The sequence below is a fragment of the Porites lutea genome, chromosome 9 (assembly GCF_958299795.1).
Source record: "Porites lutea chromosome 9, jaPorLute2.1, whole genome shotgun sequence".
Lineage (NCBI taxonomy): Eukaryota > Metazoa > Cnidaria > Anthozoa > Scleractinia > Poritidae > Porites > Porites lutea.
Genome location: NC_133209.1, coordinates 410344 through 430502, shown reverse-complemented (window position 1 = coordinate 430502; position 20159 = coordinate 410344). Strand labels below are relative to the sequence as shown.

At 38.5% G+C, this 20159-nt stretch overlaps 3 protein-coding genes across 3 annotated transcripts; 1 reads left to right on the top strand and 2 right to left on the bottom strand.

Annotated features, from left to right (window-relative positions):
• Positions 1-44: 44 nt before the first annotated feature.
• LOC140948083 (uncharacterized) lies at positions 45-6366 on the bottom strand. The gene is made up of 5 exons (XM_073397304.1): positions 6261-6366; positions 4268-4402; positions 1709-2891; positions 945-1174; positions 45-667 (listed from the first exon to the last, which is right to left on the bottom strand). The coding sequence occupies exons 1-5, from the start codon at positions 6364-6366 to the stop codon at positions 315-317; spliced, it is 2007 nt and encodes a 668-aa protein (XP_073253405.1). The 3' UTR covers positions 45-314.
• A 7426-nt stretch (positions 6367-13792) lies between these two features.
• On the top strand, positions 13793-17665 carry LOC140948554 (structural maintenance of chromosomes protein 1A-like). The gene is made up of 7 exons (XM_073397808.1): positions 13793-14047; positions 15317-15370; positions 15572-15621; positions 15715-15789; positions 15963-16032; positions 17053-17163; positions 17386-17665. Exons 1-7 carry the CDS (start codon positions 14000-14002, stop codon positions 17446-17448), a joined length of 471 nt encoding a protein of 156 aa, XP_073253909.1. The 5' UTR covers positions 13793-13999; the 3' UTR covers positions 17449-17665.
• Positions 17666-17919: 254 nt separating this feature from the next.
• On the bottom strand, positions 17920-19814 carry LOC140948255 (uncharacterized). Its single transcript, XM_073397482.1, has 3 exons — positions 19583-19814; positions 18819-19048; positions 17920-18541 (listed from the first exon to the last, which is right to left on the bottom strand). The coding sequence occupies exons 1-3, from the start codon at positions 19807-19809 to the stop codon at positions 18189-18191; spliced, it is 810 nt and encodes a 269-aa protein (XP_073253583.1). The 5' UTR covers positions 19810-19814; the 3' UTR covers positions 17920-18188.
• Positions 19815-20159: the final 345 nt, after the last annotated feature.

Genomic DNA, 20159 nt, shown 5'->3' with positions numbered 1-20159 from the left:
CCGCGTGATGATTGGCTACGATCTTGCTTTTGATTGGCCGAGAAAATGGAGCAAGATTTTTTTAGCCAATTATATGAGTACAAATAAAATAGGTACATTTACTTCGATGCTAAAAATGCTATGAAACGTGTTATTGGTTGCAAAGTTGTTATTTTACGTTTGTCTGCTGTAATTAATAATAAATATTGCGTAGATAAATACTGTTGATAAACCTATTTACTGACCATGAAAAAACTTGTACTGCGAAAATATGCGTCAAAAAATACTTAAATTCGGGAAGAGAAGCATGAAATTTTAAAATAGGAAATTGTTGTTTATTTAGAACCAAGAGCATCCTTTTTGCTTGCCCCGTGCTTGCACACCTTCTTTCCCCGTACCATGACCTCATGTAGGGCGTACAGTTCCACTATGGAGTAGGCCGTCAGCACAAACGGTGATACGATCCAATGGTAAAGATTTCTAACAAAAGAGATCCTCTCCTTTACTCTCGGCTCCGTCAGCCTGACTGTGACTCGATCCAACAAGAAGATCAAGGCGAAGACAGCGTAGTTGAACACAAGGAAAGCTAACATTCCCCACTCAAGGATGACTGGAACCTCCACAAACAGAAAGTTAACGGAGATCGCCAACGTAACGCTGTAGAGTGACGAGCAGCACAGGATAATACCTGTAAAGGGAATGGACAGAATTAAGCGAATTTATTAAAATCGCTCCAAATGTGGGATATCAGTTTTAGTTTCAAAATAAAACCTTGTATGGCGGCTTCTTCCGTAAAATCGAGAACGGGACAAAGAGAGTCACGTGATGTGTTGTCCTATTACATTGTTGAACCTCATGTAGGGTGTATTGTTATTAATGCTGAAATCAGGGCTACCGATAGCCAATCAAATTGCAGAATTTTGTTAAAGTGAAGATGATGATTATAAATAAAGACAAGTAACTACCATAATAGATGATGAAAGTGATTCCCCAGGACAAGGCAGTAAAGAATGGAATATTGTTTGACTTGACCATGAAGTAGTGAAACACCTCAGCAGCTCCAATAGTCCATCTTCGCGCCTGTCGTGCCCATTCCTCCAACTCCTCCTCAATCACCCTTCCAGATGTTGGACCGGAAAGAGTGGGTACGGGAACCATTACAATGCGAAGCCGTCTCTTGCAGACTCCCATCCACCTATGACGTCATCGGACAAAAAGGAAAAAGACAGATCAATGACAGTACCATAAATTGACCTTCCCTGCTAAGAATCTAACTTTGTGACCTGCAATAAAATTCATGTCTCAGATCGGTTCTCTAAATCTCCTCGGAATCAATAAACGCTTTTTATTCAACTAAATTATTCTTGTTTTTTATGTTACCAGTTCACACTATTAACTAGGACAGCTCCGCGGCCGCTCGATATATGAACCACACTACCTACAATTCCTTGGTTCGCTCTGACGAAGGACTAGCGTGCGAGTTAGCTTTTCAATCTTTTTTCGGTGTAAATTGCCTTTCTTGACTCAGTTGATTAATACTAGCCATGCTCACTCGGCCATAGCGATTCTCAATATAAAGAATATAGCAACACGAATCATGATTTAAATGTACTACCGAGGATAAAGTTCAGGAAAAAAGTAATTGTTGTGTTCCTTAAGCGGATTATACACGGGGTGTTCAAAAAGAGTGCAGTTCTCTTTTTTGTGTATGTACGTTGCTTCATCTTACCTTATGAGAGCGATTATATCTTCCATCTGGTATGCAGGATGGATATACTGCCCAGCCATGCACAGAGAAGCTGAGAAGCTGTATATGCTCATAGTGTTGACATTAAATGGAATCATGGCTCCCATCATGAGGAATGCACGCAACATGCCAGTCAATCTGGTAACAACAGATGCTGCATCTAAATTCCAGTTATAGAGTAGTGGTGACTGGAACAAGCAGTTTACCATCTTTCTATCGAGATCTTTTGTTTTAATGAATTCTCGCTCGTATTTGTACTCCAGCGCTTCCATGTATCTTGGATGAAATTTGGAGTCTGCATCGCCAGTTGTTATAAGGATCCTATCCGGATCAAAGTTACTGCCAGCCTTTCTCTTCATGTGTGCTATACTTGTCCTAATGCCACAGTTGCTGTTTGAACACTTTCCTGGGATCTCTCCTTCCATGCCGAAGGGGTGCGTAACAAAAATAAGTTCACGGAATTGTGATCCGAAGAGTTTTGCCAAATCCTGCTGTTTGTTGCACAGGTTCGGAGTTTTTTCCTCGAATGACACCACCATGGTTACTCTGGAAGAAACAGTTTGATTGGCCAGAGTTTGAACTGAAGCAGCAATCAAATCCACAGGCTCCTTATAACAAGCCAAGACTGCTACGTGTTGGATCGGTGTCTTCTCAGCTGTTTGTGCTTCAGGATCCTTGTTACATTTCTTCATCAACTGGTCGCACTTGGATTTGAAGTCCGTCTTTCTGTTCCAAAACATGACCGCTGTAGTTCTTATGGCCAACAAGCAGACGCAAATCCAGAATACGATAAAGGCCCCCTGAATGCTTGGAAGGAGAAAAAGCGAGATCTCTTGGGAGACGAAAGGCAACCAGATAGGAAGAGGAACAAGGATCCACAAGATGAGATTAAAGATCAGATTCCAACGGAAGAGCTGCCTTCCTGTCTTGAGGTTAACGGCTTCTCCTAATTCAACGTCCCCACCATAGCAGACATTTGCAGTTGGAATGTGTTTGTCCACATTCCCTGTAGTTTCCATATTAGTAGTTTTCTCTGGCTCAGCAGTTGGATTTGAATTAGGCCTACTGTAGACAGTAGCGTAAGGCTGCAATGGGGCAGCCGATGCTGTTCTGGCTAAAGGGGATTCACTTTGTGCCCTTTCGTCTTTTAAAGAATGTAGTGATGCTAAAAAGAAATTCGCTCAACAATTACTTAATGCTTCTTTGTATCTGTCTAGGGTACAATTACTATAATCTTAATAAAGAGGAGGAGTGCAGTTTTATGAGTGAAAGGAATATCAGGGACCACGGAGCAAGCTTGGAGGTTGAAAGTGGGGGTGTTTCGGAAGGGGGCTAAGCTGAAACCAGGAACTTATCTACAAGCCTTAAAAAAACTCACTGGGAAAAATTACTTCAGAATAGAAACAAAAGTTGTTAGTAACGCCATTACTTTACCGTCAAAAATCCAACCGTTTTTTCAGCAACAGACCATGTGACGAAAGCCGTGGCTTTAAAAGCCTCAAGCAAAGGAACAGATTAAAAAGAAAATTCTTGTAAAGTTTACAAAGAGGTTTTAAAACAAGTGAATGAAAACGAAAGGACTGAAATTATTTTTGCAAGTTATCAATCTGATAATATGAAATAAACTATGTAAAACATTTTTTTTGCCACCGAAGCAACAAGGACGACGACGGGCTACGAAAACGTCAATTAAAAATTGAATTTGCGCTGCCTTATTAAACTTTATCACGCTTATTCCATCCCGTTTAATTCGTCAAAGGCTGGCAAATTTTTTTTTCAGTGGAATTCTAAAGGACAGTATCAAAGTTCAGAGGAAAAAAAAGGTTGCTGTCGTGTCTTCCAGGCTGTTCTCGATAAAACAGGTAATTAGGCACTTTTACGTTTAACTAACATTAAATCTAAACCAAGAGCCATATAGTCCTATTATGGCTCTTGATCTAAACCCACTACTGTTTCTGAACACTTTCTCTCTCACTCTAACCATTTTCATACTGACATGCAGTTAATCTCACTAGAGAAAATTCATTCTTCACGTGACTCAGTTCGTAAGGCTAGGGAGTCGCAATTGATAGATAAGGACATGACTCTTAAACCTCATGGCCTAAACGGCCGGGACGAATTATTGTAATCCCTATCCTTAGTATTTTTCCTTTCCAGTTTTTATGTTGTACGTCATTTCCGCCTCTCACTTTAAACCGACTTTTTATTGCGACATTCTCCATCTATATAACATTGTGATTCCTACATAAGTTCAGTAACATCTGTAAACCTGAAGAAGGCTGGTATGACCAGCCGAAATATTGTTATGAAAAACAATACACGTTGTTCTGAATCAGCTTTGCACTGGTCTTTGGACTTCTCGTTTTTAGAAACAGAGCTCGAATCGTGAGGTGAGACTTCAAGACGCTAATTTGTACTAATTTAGACTGTTAAACAAATTATTAGTAATTATCAAACTTTGCAAACACAGCTGTCACATAAGCGTTTTCAGAGCGGACTAAACACACAACTTTTAAACTTATAATGATATTTACGTCTTACCGGCGGAGTGTGCAATGTTAGAAACAGAGTTCGAATCGTGTAGGATTTCCAAACTGTCGACTGATATTGCGTAATTCAGCAGCCCAACAGGAGAAGTTCCACATACATTTTCATCACTTGGAGGCATTGTTGATTCTAAAAGCGGGACAAGGAAGGTGATTAATAAAGACCTAAATAGATTAAGGCCTGGGACTAAGGCGTTTGCTTGTGGAAAATGAATTATTTGCTATATCTTTGGCATAGATGATGGCGCTGAATTAAAGTTTGGCACACATAAAGAACTCATCGTCCTTAACATTTTAAAGTACAAACATTGTGTTAATAAGGCACGTGATATGTCACGTGACCATTTTGCTAAAAATCGTAAATTATTGACCAATTGGTGGCCGGTTTAAGGAAAGAAATCGGGAAAAAACATTTTTGTAATTCATATTAAATATTTCTAACACTTTACGTTTGGAATGACCGTCCATTGCACTTCAATAAAATGTTATGAGGGAAAACATCATTTTAAATACCCAAATTTAATCTTGAATTATTTAAAACTTTAATTTTAAACTTCGCGTACATTCATTCCAAACGTAGAAAGTTAGGTATGTTTGTCATCTTTCAGAAATACCAATTTGTTTATCGAAACAAAGTAAATTCGCCAGTTTCCGTCACGTGACCATAATCTAAACGTTAAGGCACAAGGAAACCTCAAGATTTACTTTTGGGGAAAAGTTCATTTTGTTCTAGGTTTCCTAGCGAAAGATACTGCCATTTATTTATATATTCAGAACACATCTTTGACCCAGGCCTTAAAACCCCTTGAGATATCACTGTGTAGTTCTCGCCTTTTCCCACCCTAATATTCGTGTTTAGTGATCCAATCAAGTGGCTTCTTCGGCCAAAACCGACATTTCCGATCTGAACGGTGTGTTTTGTTTAAAAAAATTGTTGTTAAAGAATTTACGCTAGACTACTTGCGGGCATACGTGGGTACACTGAGGTACCAGAAAAAAAGTGGTAGTTCTTTCCTCAAGTCTGTCATTCACGTTAAATTCCAATCTTATCAGACTTGGGTATTTCTTCAACACTTTCTTCTGTTGGTATGGCTTGATTGAGCCGCAGATAAGAACTGAGGAAAGGGCTCGCTATGATATCCTGTTCAGTCATCAACGGATGCTCAGTATCCTCATTACTGGAGCCCAAGTGTGGAACGAAGTGATTGGAACAAAAGTTCTACCACCTTTCTATTGAAGTCTTTCGTTCTTTAAAAATCGGCATTTAGGGGGACTTGTGCCGTTTAAAAACGGCAAAGGGGTTTTTCAGTGTATAAACAGTGGCTTTATTTATGTGCAATAACCCCCAGACTAGTCTGTCTGGCAAATCGTCCTCTGTCTGTCATGTACGGGACATACAAATAAAGATGAACTTTATTTGAGTGTCTAGGTATTGAGGTGGAGAAGCTAATTGGAGACACTAAATGATAATCATTTAAGTCCAAAAAAAGAATAGAAAACTGAATAGAAATAAATCTGTATACACTTCAAAGCATTTATATATATCCCACAAACCCCTTATTAAGGCTAGTCTTACTGCGTGTATCTTGGCTAATTTTGCCCCAAAGATACTGGCCTGGAAAAGGAAAATGACCTCGCAAGTTATTAATGTTTATCCAGATTATAAAACATGTTTATTATACAGATATATTCCGGAGCTAATGATTATTTAGCTTTATACGTTAAAATTAAAATATCCTGTTATCTTTTCTTTGTAAAACTTGGCAGGCTAGCCTTCTTTAAGGGATCACAGTAACATGATATGTCTCATTTATTTCCCTTGTCGTTTTTTTTGGTTTTGTGTTAAGTTTTACGAACCTTTGACTTTTTTCAGGTACCCCCAGCACGTGCGTACGTGCTTACAAGTAGCGAAACTCCTGATTGCTAGAATAAGAATAATTTGTTTTTTTCTCTCGTTATCTTTCACACTCATTAAATTCCAATCTCACCAGACTTGGGTATTTCCACAACACTTTCTTCCGTTGATATAGCTTGATTGAGGCGCAGTCTTGAAGAACAGGCCTCACTACATCCTGTTTCATCAATTGAAGACATAACTGAGTACAGCTTGAGTTTCTCTGATGAAAACCTAAGGAGGTATTAAACACCAACTGCAGTTCTTTGATATAGAGTAAGGTTTATTCCTAGGTAAAAGTCGAATTTGAAGGTATTTCAGGTCAGCTCTCGTTGCCTCGAGATTTTTTTTATTTCCTCTCTTTGGTAATTACGCTGACGATGCTGACTGCAGTATGTGGTTATAGAGTACTAGAGTGTGACGTCATAAAAATGAAATTTCTGAAATTATGGGATTTGTCAGGATATTCTGAAAGAACAATGTTCAAGAGGCCTACTTGCCAAAAATGAGCAGTTGGGGGCAAATTGTCTCTGAGATCGTAGCCCAGTTATGCTTACAAAACTCCATACAAACCCTTCTAAATTTTTTTGGGGTCGACCCAAGAAAAAATTAGAAGGGTTTGTATGGAGTTTTCCATCACTTTAGTACTCTATATCCAACTAAAACGCTTTCCTCCATTGGCCATGACACACTTATCTCTTGAGAAGTATAATTGAGAATATTGCTATTCATTTCTTTTCCTATTTCTTTTGGTAATGATGAAAAAAATTCGTTGGAGAATGAGTATTCTCGGAGGCTGTTATCCGCCGAGGCCGAAAAGCACATAAGTCTTCACATCATACACATAAATCTTCACATCATACACAGCCTCACTCAGTAATTGTTAAATAACTGAGATCCAGTGAGCCATTGAGAAAGCTACTAACCTGTGATCAGGCGTTTTTTTTTTTTCTTCACGTGATTTGCAGGTGTCATCTTGTTCAAGTCCGTTAACGATCGTTAACTATTAAGAGGGATGGAGAGACTTTGGACCCAAAGGCCTCACAGCTTTTTCGTTCATAGCGCTTCGCGTATTTGCAAGTTTTTTTTAAAAAAAAAGAGAGGAGAGAATCGATAGGGAAGTGAGTAATCAGGTGAAAGTTTGAAAATAAAACAAGCTCCCATGTACCTCCGCATTAACTTCTTTCAGATATTTTTCAAAATAAAATGCGATGTTTTCCCAATTGTTCACGCGTGGAAACTGTACATATGTCTGTCCTAGTTACGCCTCTGTGATTTCCAGTAAACTCCCTCTGTAGAAATCATCGGGTGCTAGTGTTGCCACCAAGATATACGTTTTTTTAATCCTGTCTTCATTGTTGGCAAGACCGAAGTAAAGCAATGATGAGACGAATCCAAAAAATAGACAGATTTGTTTTTCTTGCTTTCATTATTAAGTCGAGTCGCCTGCGGGCGATCCTAGATCTTAAATTTCCGGGTGTATTCTCCACTTTTTTCTTTAGATACCTTACCACTGTAAATGAATTACTGATACAAGTTTCTTTTTTAATTCATGATTACCAACAGTATCAAGTTCCAACTACTTTGGCACTAAGCACTCATTTGATGATCCAGTGAGAATCAGCGGCCGAAAAGCAAACCTGAAATACTGAAGTTCTTTTCTTACGTTTACTCAGTTATATACGATTTCCTTACTTTGGGCTAAGCCAACCTTTTCTCAAAAAATCTAAGAACATGCTTGTTTCTGCCCGGCTGTCGCTGTTAGAATTTGTGTTGGCCAGACTGGGTCACATATGTTCTCCCGTGCAGTTGCATTCCCGCGACCGGGATGTCATACATGCAACCAAAAACCGGCTATAATAAAGAATTACTCCAAATAAAGTGTTTTGTATTTTTAAGCATTTTTAGTCATAACGAAAATTGACTAACCTTTTTTTTTCCTGGCTGAGACACTCAGACCACCTGGTTGATGCAATACCACAAGATATCGACAGCTTAAGGAATAGGGGGTGACTTTTATGACAAACAACTTCTGAAAACCCTGTTGCCACGGGGTCCAATCAAATTTTAGATCTTTTTCGTGACGTAAAAAGGCTCTCTAAACTACTCAATTTCATCATGATCTTAACAATTCTCGAATAGTTTGGAGGTTTTGCTTGAGTTAACTTTTTCGTTAAAGGGTCTGTTACTTCTTAGCTATTTGACGTTCCTTAAAGGTATAATACTGTTAAGTCAAAACTTACCCGGCCAACCAATTGTATTCTAGTTTTTTACTGTATTTCCTTTGCCTTAAACTACTGATATTCCTGATACACGTTAAAAAGGTATTTCTTTCGAAATATGCAACGTATTTCTGGGTATTTTTGCAAAGCACATTAAACAAATTTAAACCTTATTTCAGAACCACAGATTCACGACAGCAAATTAATTATTTCATACACCTGTTCATATTGATATGGAGAATTAGACTGGCTTCAAACAAATAAGTAATGATAGATTAGTAGCATGGTCAATTTAAAATCTAATGTCTATAAAGCTTGGACAGTCCAATATCCTTTTATACACTGTGCAGGGTGTCTACGGCTTACTCAGAGCCGGCTAACGTGATTTAATACTTGATGTTCGTGAACTGAGTTTAATGCAATGTTCCAGGTTCAGTATTCGAAGACAAAATAACTATTCAGCAACATCTTACTTTGCTTTCGCACACCGTATCAGAAGCACTTAGACCAAAGGACAAATAAGCTTATTATGTTCATCATTCCTGTTTTGCATCCTATACGCAAGAGCTTAATTATATTGGTGAGTTTAAAAGATAGATCAAAAATACAATTGTCGTCATTTTGAAACTTTTAAATACACCCCATGAGAAGCTTAATTTAAGTCAATAACAAGTCCCCCCAAATGAGGGTACATTGGTCTGCCGGTTTAAGTAACAACTTGTCATGCTGCGCCAAAATTGTCCCCCATTTTAAAAATTCTAGTCGTGGTTAAAGAAAGTAGAACTTTAAAATGTTATTTGTGAGTTTATTTCTTTATAATAAGCCACATAAATTCATGGTGATATACGCAAGCAAGAAATGTGGACTTCTAAACTGCGGATGCTTCACGCTTGACTGAAATGAAACGTGACTTTCAGCATGCTAAGAGAGAAAAATCGACCAAAACACTGTTGTCCCCAAAATTGTTCCCCCCCCTTCCAAAGACCTTGAAGTGTCAGGACACGTAACGCCGGCGCAACCTCCTCTTGGTTATACGTCCGCCATTTTGTGTTTTTTTGACATGACGCTACTAAGAACTTATTTGGGCGTTGCCGAAGGCAGCCAAATAAAAAACAACGTCCATTTAATAAAAATTATTTAGTCAACTCTTCATGTTTATTGTCTCATACATAGTTGGTCCTTTTTGGGTGGAGAGGAGAGGAGGGGAGGGGAGGGGAGGGGATGTTTTGGAACTTTTTGCAAAGAGCGCCGGCCTGTCGGTCTCAACCCTTATCAAGCAAAAAATTAAAAATCAAAGTAAAGCAATTTTTTTTAAGGAGCTGCGTCACAACATTTATCAAAATTCAAACAAAGAGAGCTGCCACCAAATTGTGTGAAATATTAAAGTATGAGTTGAAAACATTCAAAGAAGGTATGAGTAAAAAAAACAAGTACAAAACGAAGGCACAAATGGACAAACTTGAAGAAGATTAAAACGGATTACATTTGAGGTTTTTGAAAACTTGTTAGCCTAACAGGTTTTCAAAGTTCATTTTTGTTGTTTGTAGCGTTTGATATAATGCTCAGGGAGAGTTGTTGTTTGATAAGCAGCTGTGATGTTGTCATTTATTGAGTAAATTCCTCTTTAACGTTAAATTCCTTAACGAATAAAGACGCGTTATGGGCAATGTTAACCCAATGAACTAGACAGTCATTAATGAACAGCTACATTTTTAGCGGTTCCGACTTAAGATGACTAACTTTCATGTTTGCAACCCAAACCAAATCATACATAGTTCGGTAGTTATGCTTCAGCAAAGATAAGCCCCTTTGGACTTGCTACATACTAATTTGGATTTCCTGCATACTAATTTTTGACTTCCTCCATACTAATAAGGATACTATATTTCCTGCAAAAGAATGACTGATTGAATAATTGTAACTTTCTGTTGAATTTCCGTTTCATGTTTCTCAAAACAGCTTTATTTAATAGCAAATTTATATATAAAAATAAATATAAGGAAGGATCTCTAGCCACAACAGAATACACTCACATGAAACATTGCCCCGATTTAATCTGTTTATTTTACCAATATCGTTACATCCAGTTGAGGCAAAGTAAATTAAAGCTTCTAAACTATACGCAATTCGTCAACATGGCGACATATTCAATGTTTTAAAAAACCTTTCTCTCATGAAAAAAGGAAAGTGTCAATGTTAAGACGGTTAAGTGCCGTGGTCTATTGTTGATACTCGTAACCTCGGAACAGTCCAATACACCTTACATAGAAGTCAGGTCAAGCGTACACCATAGATTCTTTTCGTTAATTGATTACATATTTAATGAATTAATTGTGTAAAAGCTGAATCTGTTAGCCGTTGCCATTACTTACTGATTGTATAATGAAGAGCAATTTAGACTACGGTCAGATTTAAACATCTTTCAGACTTTGAACGGATAAAATATTGTCCTGTGAAGACATTTTATTGAGTTCAAAAAGAAAGCTGAACTCCATTCGCAAAAAGCATTCGCAAGGAATTTACCGCTCATTGCGTATGCAAGTATAAAGGAATGAATCTGATATTGGCAACGTAGCTTGATTGTAATGATTACAACTATATACCCAACATGACGCAGGGCGTTCTGGAAAGGACAGCTAATGCTTTTTTCGTTACAGAAAAACTTAGAATTCCCATTTTCCACTAAAGTAGTCCATCTATTGATCGCACAGATTTTGAATTCAAAGAAAAAACTTCTGCAAATCCAGCAGATTAAAGCCATCTTTAGGCACCGGTTCCTCAATCTCAATCTGTCTAGACATAGCTGACAGACAAATAACTATTCAAAGTTCCTTGTTCAATTCTTGGCTGGGACCGAATTCATCCTTTTTTATAGAAACGTTTTTTAGTGTTACTTCACTAGTGTAGCCCCAACAGAGGCTTCACAAAACTGAGTCAGCTGAGTACTGTAGCCAGTTAATCCCGTTAAGCCGCCTAAGGGAAAACGAAACCGGCTCTCTTAAATTTCCTAAGAATGCTAATATGCTTATGTTTATTACCTGTTTTAGAAATAATAAATTTACATTCACGTATTTCGTTCGAATCGCTCCAACTTCCTTAGCCATTTAGGCAGATCATTTTCACCTGCAGTTTTGTTCTGGCGTAGTGCCTTCCCTATTCAGGGAGGGTTTACTTTGTTTAATTACCAGTGGCATCCTGAACTTGACACTTGATGGTGTGGTCTTCATTGATCAGAACTTTTACTTCGTTTGAGTTGATGTTTCGTCCCAAATTGCCTGGTAGTGAGCGAACACGGCAGAAGATTCCTGGGATTAGTATTCTCGGATATATGTAACAGGGGCAGATCCAGGATTTTTTTTAGGAGGGGGTGCACTCTTCTCTTGCTCTACTTCAACACCAATAAACCACATAGTTTTTTTTTTTGCAGAATACCAGTTGTATTAGAAAACTGCAGGTCATCTCAGGGGGGGGTGCGCACCCCCTGCACCCTCCCCCTAGATCCGCCCCTGTGTAACAGCGATTCGAGCGTAATAGTGGAACTTAACATTTAATATTTGCTCTGACTTTTGAAATTTTCTCAACGACAATGTCTTCGCCAGGACAGAAGAACAACATTTTCACAAATATTTTAACAACATGCCCAAATCTGATAACTCAGGGATCTATAAGTTTAGTTAATAGGGAGTTTAAGCTTCACGTGTTGTGTTGAAATAATGAACAGTAAACGATAAGTAAAGGGGAAACTTGGTCATGTGGTACAAATTCGCCTTTTCCGTTTGACGTAAAGGTGATGCTTAACCTCTCTAATCATGCATTGTTGATACCCTAACCCTGTCAGTGATCAGTCCAATATACCTTAGTGTCGGAAAAGCACTCAGAGGCCTTTTTTTTAATGACTGAGCAAATTTTGTTCCGTTCTAGATTAAAAAAAGACGCCTTTTCTCACTAACGTTCTCCACTCTTTAGTCGCACAGATTTGTAATGCAAAGAAAAATCTTCTGCAAATCCCGCAGAGTCAAGCTTTTCAGGTTTTATTGGTCTCAATCACTGATCAAAGCCATCTTGAGGCACCGGTTCTCCGTTTGTATGTAGGACTTCTTGTATTCCCCATTACCGTTATCATCCTGCTCTACATAGCAGCATAAAGACAAATAACTTAAGTTTCTGATTAAAATTGTTGGCTGGGACTGTTTTGCAGTGTAGGCCATGAGGTACATTAAAAACTTCCCGGCAGCCGGTGATTTCCCTTGCCTCGAGCAAGAGTTTTATCTACCAGTAAGGAAGCTCTTATTGGAATTACTGCGTAAGTAAGTATCATCGACTCTGGTATTATTTGAGTCCTGTTAGTTAAACACTCGACTGATCCAAAAGTTCAGTTCATGTTTTCAACACTTTAGTTAATGACGACTGTAGCACGGATTCAGTAATGTCGTGTTTCTCTTTTTTTCTTAGCCTGACAAAGAGTGTGCCATTTGTATACCCGAAATTTGACTGAGTACTATCCTACAGTAAATTAGCTCCAACCAGACAAGATCTTCCACTATTGGACCATATCGAAAAAGCCGTTTAAATTAAAAGTAATTCAGAAACGAAAATATACCTGAAGATAAAATATGCTTATAGCTCGCTGTTTTGTTGAGGGGACCATTTTATGCATGATGATAATTCAATCATTATTTATTGTTCGGTAGAAGCTTTCAACGACTAAGCGGATACAAACCAATGCACGTACGCCCGAGTGTACGTGTCATTGCATATTTTAAGAAACCGCGAGAAACTGCTAAGCTGATGTATTGCGTGCACCGCTTGCTGCTTTGTTTTGTAACCAAGGAAAGATTTCAGTAAACAGAGCCCTCCTTCCTTTTGCGCATGTCAGTAAACAGACTCTTCGTCCTATTGCGCATGTCTATTTCAAGAAGGAACTTTTCAGGTAGTACTGACCAATGGTGCGGAAGTGTGGAAGATGTTGGTTAGAAGATGCGATTAAGGTTGTGATTCAGTGAGAACCATTTTTTTATTATTGAATAGTAGTGCATAGTAGGTGTGTAGCATGAAAGGGAAATAATGCTTTTAGGTCCACAAACAACAGAGCGCATTTCGTCGTTCCTTAGTGACTTACATTCGTAAAGTTTCATTAAATCATGAAATTATAACTCTATGATAATATAATATAACTTTACTTTTTCGAGTAGAGATTGGACGTATCAGTAGTAGTTATCTTTTGTATTCAAGGTAAATATCAATATTTAACAATTATTCCTCGAGCCCGAATGGGCTCTGGGTCAGTAGCCTATGAGGCCGAAGGCCGAATGGGCTATTGACTCAGAGGCCATGAGGGCGAGAGGAATAATCTTTTTAGTAAAATCCAACTAGTTGGTCAAAAATATCGAGATAAAACAACTTTAGCTAGTAAAACGTGATTCAGCCGCCATTGTTTTGGTTTTCAAAGCCCGCGCTTTTCGCTACTAGTGGTCTATAACATATAGCCTAGTAGTAGCTCAACCAATCAGAACGCAGCATTGATAATAGACCACTAGTTGGATTTTACTAAACTGCAATATACTTTTACATAGCCCTGACAGTCTCTTTCACCACCAGATATGAACTCTTCATGACAGCGTTTGAACATATTTCAACGAAAATAGATGAAATTTACAAGGTTTGTCGTGTATTTACATATACATATAATATATAGATTTAGCCAGGGCTAAAAGAAAAGCTCTCGTTAAATCTATAATTTACTAAACAAAATATAAACGAAAACAGCCAAAAAACAATCAGTAGGTCTAATTAGCCAAAAAAAAACTTTGCACGTGCAGCACACTTTTTTTCTAATTAGCAAAAAACAACTTTGCACGCTTTTTTTGTCCATTTCTTTGCCGTTGTTTTGAACGAATAAAACGCGAAACTTCCAGAAACTTTCCAGTTACACGTTTTATGGAGGAAATGTATGTGTTCTACCTGTTCACTTTTTTCTCGCTGCCCCTCATTTTCACTTTTTTGGCGGCTAATATTTCCCCTTTTTCTCACCGCCGCTATGATTTTTGTTTGTTTTTCTGCCAACGAAATTGGTCTCCTTTGGTTTTTATCTCTCGCTCTAGCTCTTTCTCTTGAAATTAAGTCGAAAGAAATAGTCGACATTTGTTGTTGTTGTTTTTACCTCTAAAAGGCCGGAAAGCTACCGTAAAATTCCGAAAATAAGCCCCTCCATGTATAAGCCCCTCCAAATGTAAGCTCCCCAAACCGGTAACGGAAAAAACCCACCGTTAAATCGCCCCTCCAAATATAAGGTCCCCGGGGTCTTGTACTTGGAAAAATGCCCTCAAATATATAGTAAAACAAAGCAAAGACGGTAAATTTACTTCCATCTATAAGCCAGCCCAATCGATTTTCAAACGCAAATTTCCCTCCGAAGATAAGCCCCCTCCAAAAATAAGCCCCTCACAAAGGCCCTTTGAAAAATATAACCCCGGGGCTTATTTTCGGAATTTTACGGTATACGATTTACCGCCGAAACGAGCGGGTGCTTGAAATGCAAAATTTCATCCCTTCTTACATGAAGGGGTGGACGTACCCGGTACGGACGATTTTCTCAGTACCAAAATTTGTTGGATGCATAGATTACCTAATTTTCTTACCTATAGTGCTCCCTGCGCGCGCTTCGCGCGCGAGAGCTCCGCTATAAAACTAAGAGAAGCCACCAAAAACTGAACGTAACATATTATTTCTTATTACCAGGTCAATATAAACCACACAGAAAATTATTATACCATGTTCTTGAAATATATAGAACACATACCGGGCTTGGGGTTGTAGTACAAGTACAGTGATAGTAAGTTTAAAGCAAATATTATTACGTCATTATTATTTAAGGCCGGTTCAAGTATAATTTTATTTATACTCCTCTTGTCCCTTTATTTTCTTTCAGGACATTGCCAACAATGCCAGCGCACAAGCATTCCTTGGTCCTGAAGATGCCGAGGTATGCAATATTTACTAATCACAGACCCTTAAGTTCGGATCAAGGATAGTAATAAGCATAAAACACAGTATATCGCTGTTCAGTGTCTACCGTCCTTTTACCACTGAGAGGTCATGTTCTTAAGGTTCCGGTGGTTCTTTAATGGTGGGGGGGATAAATTGTGTTAATTTTGTTCTTAAAGTTGTTTTTTGGCCGTTCTAGGAGCCCTACCTTGGAGGAATAAATTACAACTGTGTAGCGCCCGGGAAAAGGTCAGAATATTAGTACTACTTTTTAAGTTTTGGTTTATACAGTATTAAGCAGAGCTCTTTAGTTTTACTAATTAGTGCTGTGTAAATGCCCAGGTTCCGACCAATGGATAATTTATCTGGTGGCGAAAAAACTGTAGCAGCACTTGCTCTTCTCTTCAGTATTCACAGGTAAATAAGTAGCTCTGTTTTGTTCTAGATAATAACAATATGATTGTCACATGTAACTTATACCATTCATCGCGTTAGAAACGAGCTTGGAATGTTACTATCATACTTTGAGTGCAAAAGAATCTTAAATGGCCCTTGTTACTTTTTTGACTACTGATTTTATGTTATTGCAGCTTTCAACCAGCACCGTTTTTTGTCCTGGACGAAATAGACGCCGCTCTTGACAACACCAACATCAATAAGGTACATTAAAAGCTCCGACAACTGAGATGCAAGAGCTAGGAAGCTTATTTTTACAGTCAAACCAGGTCAAGCGTTCCCGTCGCTAACGAACTAATGAATTCATTCACGGAAAAATGATTTCGTTTGTTGATTCAATAATCCATTCATAAAATGAACAATCCAATATTCATATTTAGCCTCGATTCCATAATCGAATGTTGATTCGATTACTGTTTTTTGAAAAACTACTCTCTCCACAAGTTGACCTCAGAATTTTTCTGAGAGTCGAGTGCTGGCGAGTTCTGAAGTTCAAACCCAAACAAACTGTTACATGTACGCCAGTTTGTTGTAATCAGTGCAACAGACCTAGGACTGACCTCTTAGAAAACACGACGGTCAAACTGAGGTCAGGTTATGTGCGGTGATTGGTGGATTTCGATCCTCGGCCATTGTCAGTTTCTTTGCATTTGCGGTCTGTCTATTCTAGCTGTTATTTTGATTAAAGGCAATGAAAAACGCAATCGCAAACGGCAGGAAAAAGGAAGCAAATACGATTGAACACAACAGACAAGAATAAAGAACAGGTAGATTTTGTTCATAAACCAAATCAACATTTGATTATTGAATCGAGGTACAATTTGACTGTTGGGTTATTCATTTTATGAATGGATCATTGAATCAACAAACGAAATCATTTTCCATTAATGAATTAATTAGTTTGTTAGCGACGGGAACGCTTGACCTGGTTTGACTGTAAAACATATGTGGTAACTGACTGTGTAATACGCCAGTACTTTTGTTGAGTCAGGTCGGCGGGATCCGTTCGAGCCTTCGTTTGTCGGCTAGATCAGAGATCTTATGTGAAAACAAGTAGGCGGCTGTTGAAGGCGTGCCCTACTTGTATAATTAACCGTGGATTTTGCAGTACGCGTTTTTGTAAATCATGTCAGTAGACGCCTCCTTATAAAATAACTGTTTATTGTTTACCATCATGGCGAGATTTTATTCGTTTTGCAATGTTAACATACTACTTCTTTTTAGGTCGCCAGGTACATTATCAGCGAAACTGAAAAACATTTCCAGTGTATTGTGATTTCCCTCAAAGAAGAGTTTTATACCAGGGCAGAAGCTCTTATTGGAATTACTGCTGAAGTTAGTATGCATTTACTCTGATGATAATATTTGGGCGCTGTTTACCGTCCCCCGTCCCCTAAGTAGATTTGGTACTCATTTCCAGGCTTGACTCGGTCGTAAGTGTGTATCATGCCGACGATCTTATGGAAAAGTAGGGGATTTTGAACAGTCTAGTTCAGCCCGTGTTTTCATCACTTGAGTTACTGACGTTCATTAATGACGTTTCTTTTTGTTTTCTAGCCTGACAAAGACTGCACAGTGAGCCGAGTGTTCACCTTGGATTTGACTCAGTATCCAGAGTAGTTAAGCTGCCACCATTCAAACTATTCATCCGTTGGAAAATTTCAAGAAAGCTTTACAGAAGTTAAGGAAAGATAAACCGCTTCATGTAGTCAGAGATCTCATCTTCAATCTTGTGTTAACGTGATATGTTGTCAAGCCTTTGCAATCTCTTTCTGAACCTGAACTGACCATTATTTAGTTGGTTTAAAAAAGGTTATTAAAAAAAGATGGCGCACTTGCCAGGTCTCGCTTTTATTGTCCTCAACACTTTTTTACCTTACAATTCCGCTTATAAATTAATACTAAATATATTTACATGTAAAAAAAATATATTAAATTAAACACACTAAATGCCGTTAAGTCTGAAATAAAATTAATTTATGAACTAGGAAATATTCAAGTTTGCTCATTAATTAATTCCACTGACACGAACAATACCTCGTGCAACCGCGTGATGATTGGCTACGATCTTGCTTTTGATTGGCCGAGAAAATGGAGCAAGATTTTTTTAGCCAATTATATGAGTACAAATAAAATAGGTACATTTACTTCGATGCTAAAAATGCTATGAAACGTGTTATTGGTTGCAAAGTTGTTATTTTACGTTTGTCTGCTGTAATTAATAATAAATATTGCGTAGATAAATACTGTTGATAAACCTATTTACTGACCATGAAAAAACTTGTACTGCGAAAATATGCGTCAAAAAATACTTAAATTCGGGAAGAGAAGCATGAAATTTTAAAATAGGAAATTGTTGTTTATTTAGAACCAAGAGCATCCTTTTTGCTTGCCCCGTGCTTGCACACCTTCTTTCCCCGTACCATGACCTCATGTAGGGCGTACAGTTCCACTATGGAGTAGGCCGTCAGCACAAACGGTGATACGATCCAATGGTAAAGATTTCTAACAAAAGAGATCCTCTCCTTTACTCTCGGCTCCGTCAGCCTGACTGTGACTCGATCCAACAAGAAGATCAAGGCGAAGACAGCGTAGTTGAACACAAGGAAAGCTAACATTCCCCACTCAAGGATGACTGGAACCTCCACAAACAGAAAGTTAACGGAGATCGCCAACGTAACGCTGTAGAGTGACGAGCAGCACAGGATAATACCTGTAAAGGGAATGGACAGAATTAAGCGAATTTATTAAAATCGCTCCAAATGTGGGATATCAGTTTTAGTTTCAAAATAAAACCTTGTATGGCGGCTTCTTCCGTAAAATCGAGAACGGGACAAAGAGAGTCACGTGATGTGTTGTCCTATTACATTGTTGAACCTCATGTAGGGTGTATTGTTATTAATGCTGAAATCAGGGCTACCGATAGCCAATCAAATTGCAGAATTTTGTTAAAGTGAAGATGATGATTATAAATAAAGACAAGTAACTACCATAATAGATGATGAAAGTGATTCCCCAGGACAAGGCAGTAAAGAATGGAATATTGTTTGACTTGACCATGAAGTAGTGAAACACCTCAGCAGCTCCAATAGTCCATCTTCGCGCCTGTCGTGCCCATTCCTCCAACTCCTCCTCAATCACCCTTCCAGATGTTGGACCGGAAAGAGTGGGTACGGGAACCATTACAATGCGAAGCCGTCTCTTGCAGACTCCCATCCACCTATGACGTCATCGGACAAAAAGGAAAAAGACAGATCAATGACAGTACCATAAATTGACCTTCCCTGCTAAGAATCTAACTTTGTGACCTGCAATAAAATTCATGTCTCAGATCGGTTCTCTAAATCTCCTCGGAATCAATAAACGCTTTTTATTCAACTAAATTATTCTTGTTTTTTATGTTACCAGTTCACACTATTAACTAGGACAGCTCCGCGGCCGCTCGATATATGAACCACACTACCTACAATTCCTTGGTTCGCTCTGACGAAGGACTAGCGTGCGAGTTAGCTTTTCAATCTTTTTTCGGTGTAAATTGCCTTTCTTGACTCAGTTGATTAATACTAGCCATGCTCACTCGGCCATAGCTATTCTCAATATAAAGAATATAGCAACACGAATCATGATTTAAATGTACTACCGAGGATAAAGTTCAGGAAAAAAGTAATTGTTGTGTTCCTTAAGCGGATTATACACGGGGTGTTCAAAAAGAGTGCAGTTCTCTTTTTTGTGTATGTACGTTGCTTCATCTTACCTTATGAGAGCGATTATATCTTCCATCTGGTATGCAGGATGGATATACTGCCCAGCCATGCACAGAGAAGCTGAGAAGCTGTATATGCTCATAGTGTTGACATTAAATGGAATCATGGCTCCCATCATGAGGAATGCACGCAACATGCCAGTCAATCTGGTAACAACAGATGCTGCATCTAAATTCCAGTTATAGAGTAGTGGTGACTGGAACAAGCAGTTTACCATCTTTCTATCGAGATCTTTTGTTTTAATGAATTCTCGCTCGTATTTGTACTCCAGCGCTTCCATGTATCTTGGATGAAATTTGGAGTCTGCATCGCCAGTTGTTATAAGGATCCTATCCGGATCAAAGTTACTGCCAGCCTTTCTCTCCATGTGTGCTATACTTGTCCTAATGCCACAGTTGCTGTTTGAACACTTTCCTGGGATCTCTCCTTCCATGCCGAAGGGGTGCGTAACAAAAATAAGTTCACGGAATTGTGATCCGAAGAGTTTTGCCAAATCCTGCTGTTTGTTGCACAGGTTCGGAGTTTTTTCCTCGAATGACACCACCATGGTTACTCTGGAAGAAACAG

Excerpts from the sequence above, each read along its gene's own strand:
- LOC140948554 (XM_073397808.1), top strand. The coding sequence starts at position 14,000 with ATGACAGCGTTTGAACATATTTCAACGAAAATAGATGAAATTTACAAG. Across the intron at positions 14,048-15,316 it reads AAATAGATGAAATTTACAAG|GACATTGCCAACAATGCCAG; the intron begins GTTTGTCGTGTA and ends ATTTTCTTTCAG. Across the intron at positions 15,790-15,962 it reads CTTCTCTTCAGTATTCACAG|CTTTCAACCAGCACCGTTTT; the intron begins GTAAATAAGTAG and ends ATGTTATTGCAG.
- LOC140948083 (XM_073397304.1), bottom strand. The coding sequence starts at position 6,366 with ATGTCTTCAATTGATGAAACAGGATGTAGTGAGGCCTGTTCTTCAAGA. Across the intron at positions 4,403-6,260 it reads TGTGGAAATACCCAAGTCTG|AATCAACAATGCCTCCAAGT; the intron begins GTGAGATTGGAA and ends TCCCGCTTTTAG. Across the intron at positions 668-944 it reads CACTTTCATCATCTATTATG|GTATTATCCTGTGCTGCTCG; the intron begins GTAGTTACTTGT and ends TTCCCTTTACAG.
- LOC140948255 (XM_073397482.1), bottom strand. The coding sequence starts at position 19,809 with ATGGTAAACTGCTTGTTCCAGTCACCACTACTCTATAACTGGAATTTA. Across the intron at positions 19,049-19,582 it reads GATATAATCGCTCTCATAAG|GTGGATGGGAGTCTGCAAGA; the intron begins GTAAGATGAAGC and ends ATGACGTCATAG. Across the intron at positions 18,542-18,818 it reads CACTTTCATCATCTATTATG|GTATTATCCTGTGCTGCTCG; the intron begins GTAGTTACTTGT and ends TTCCCTTTACAG.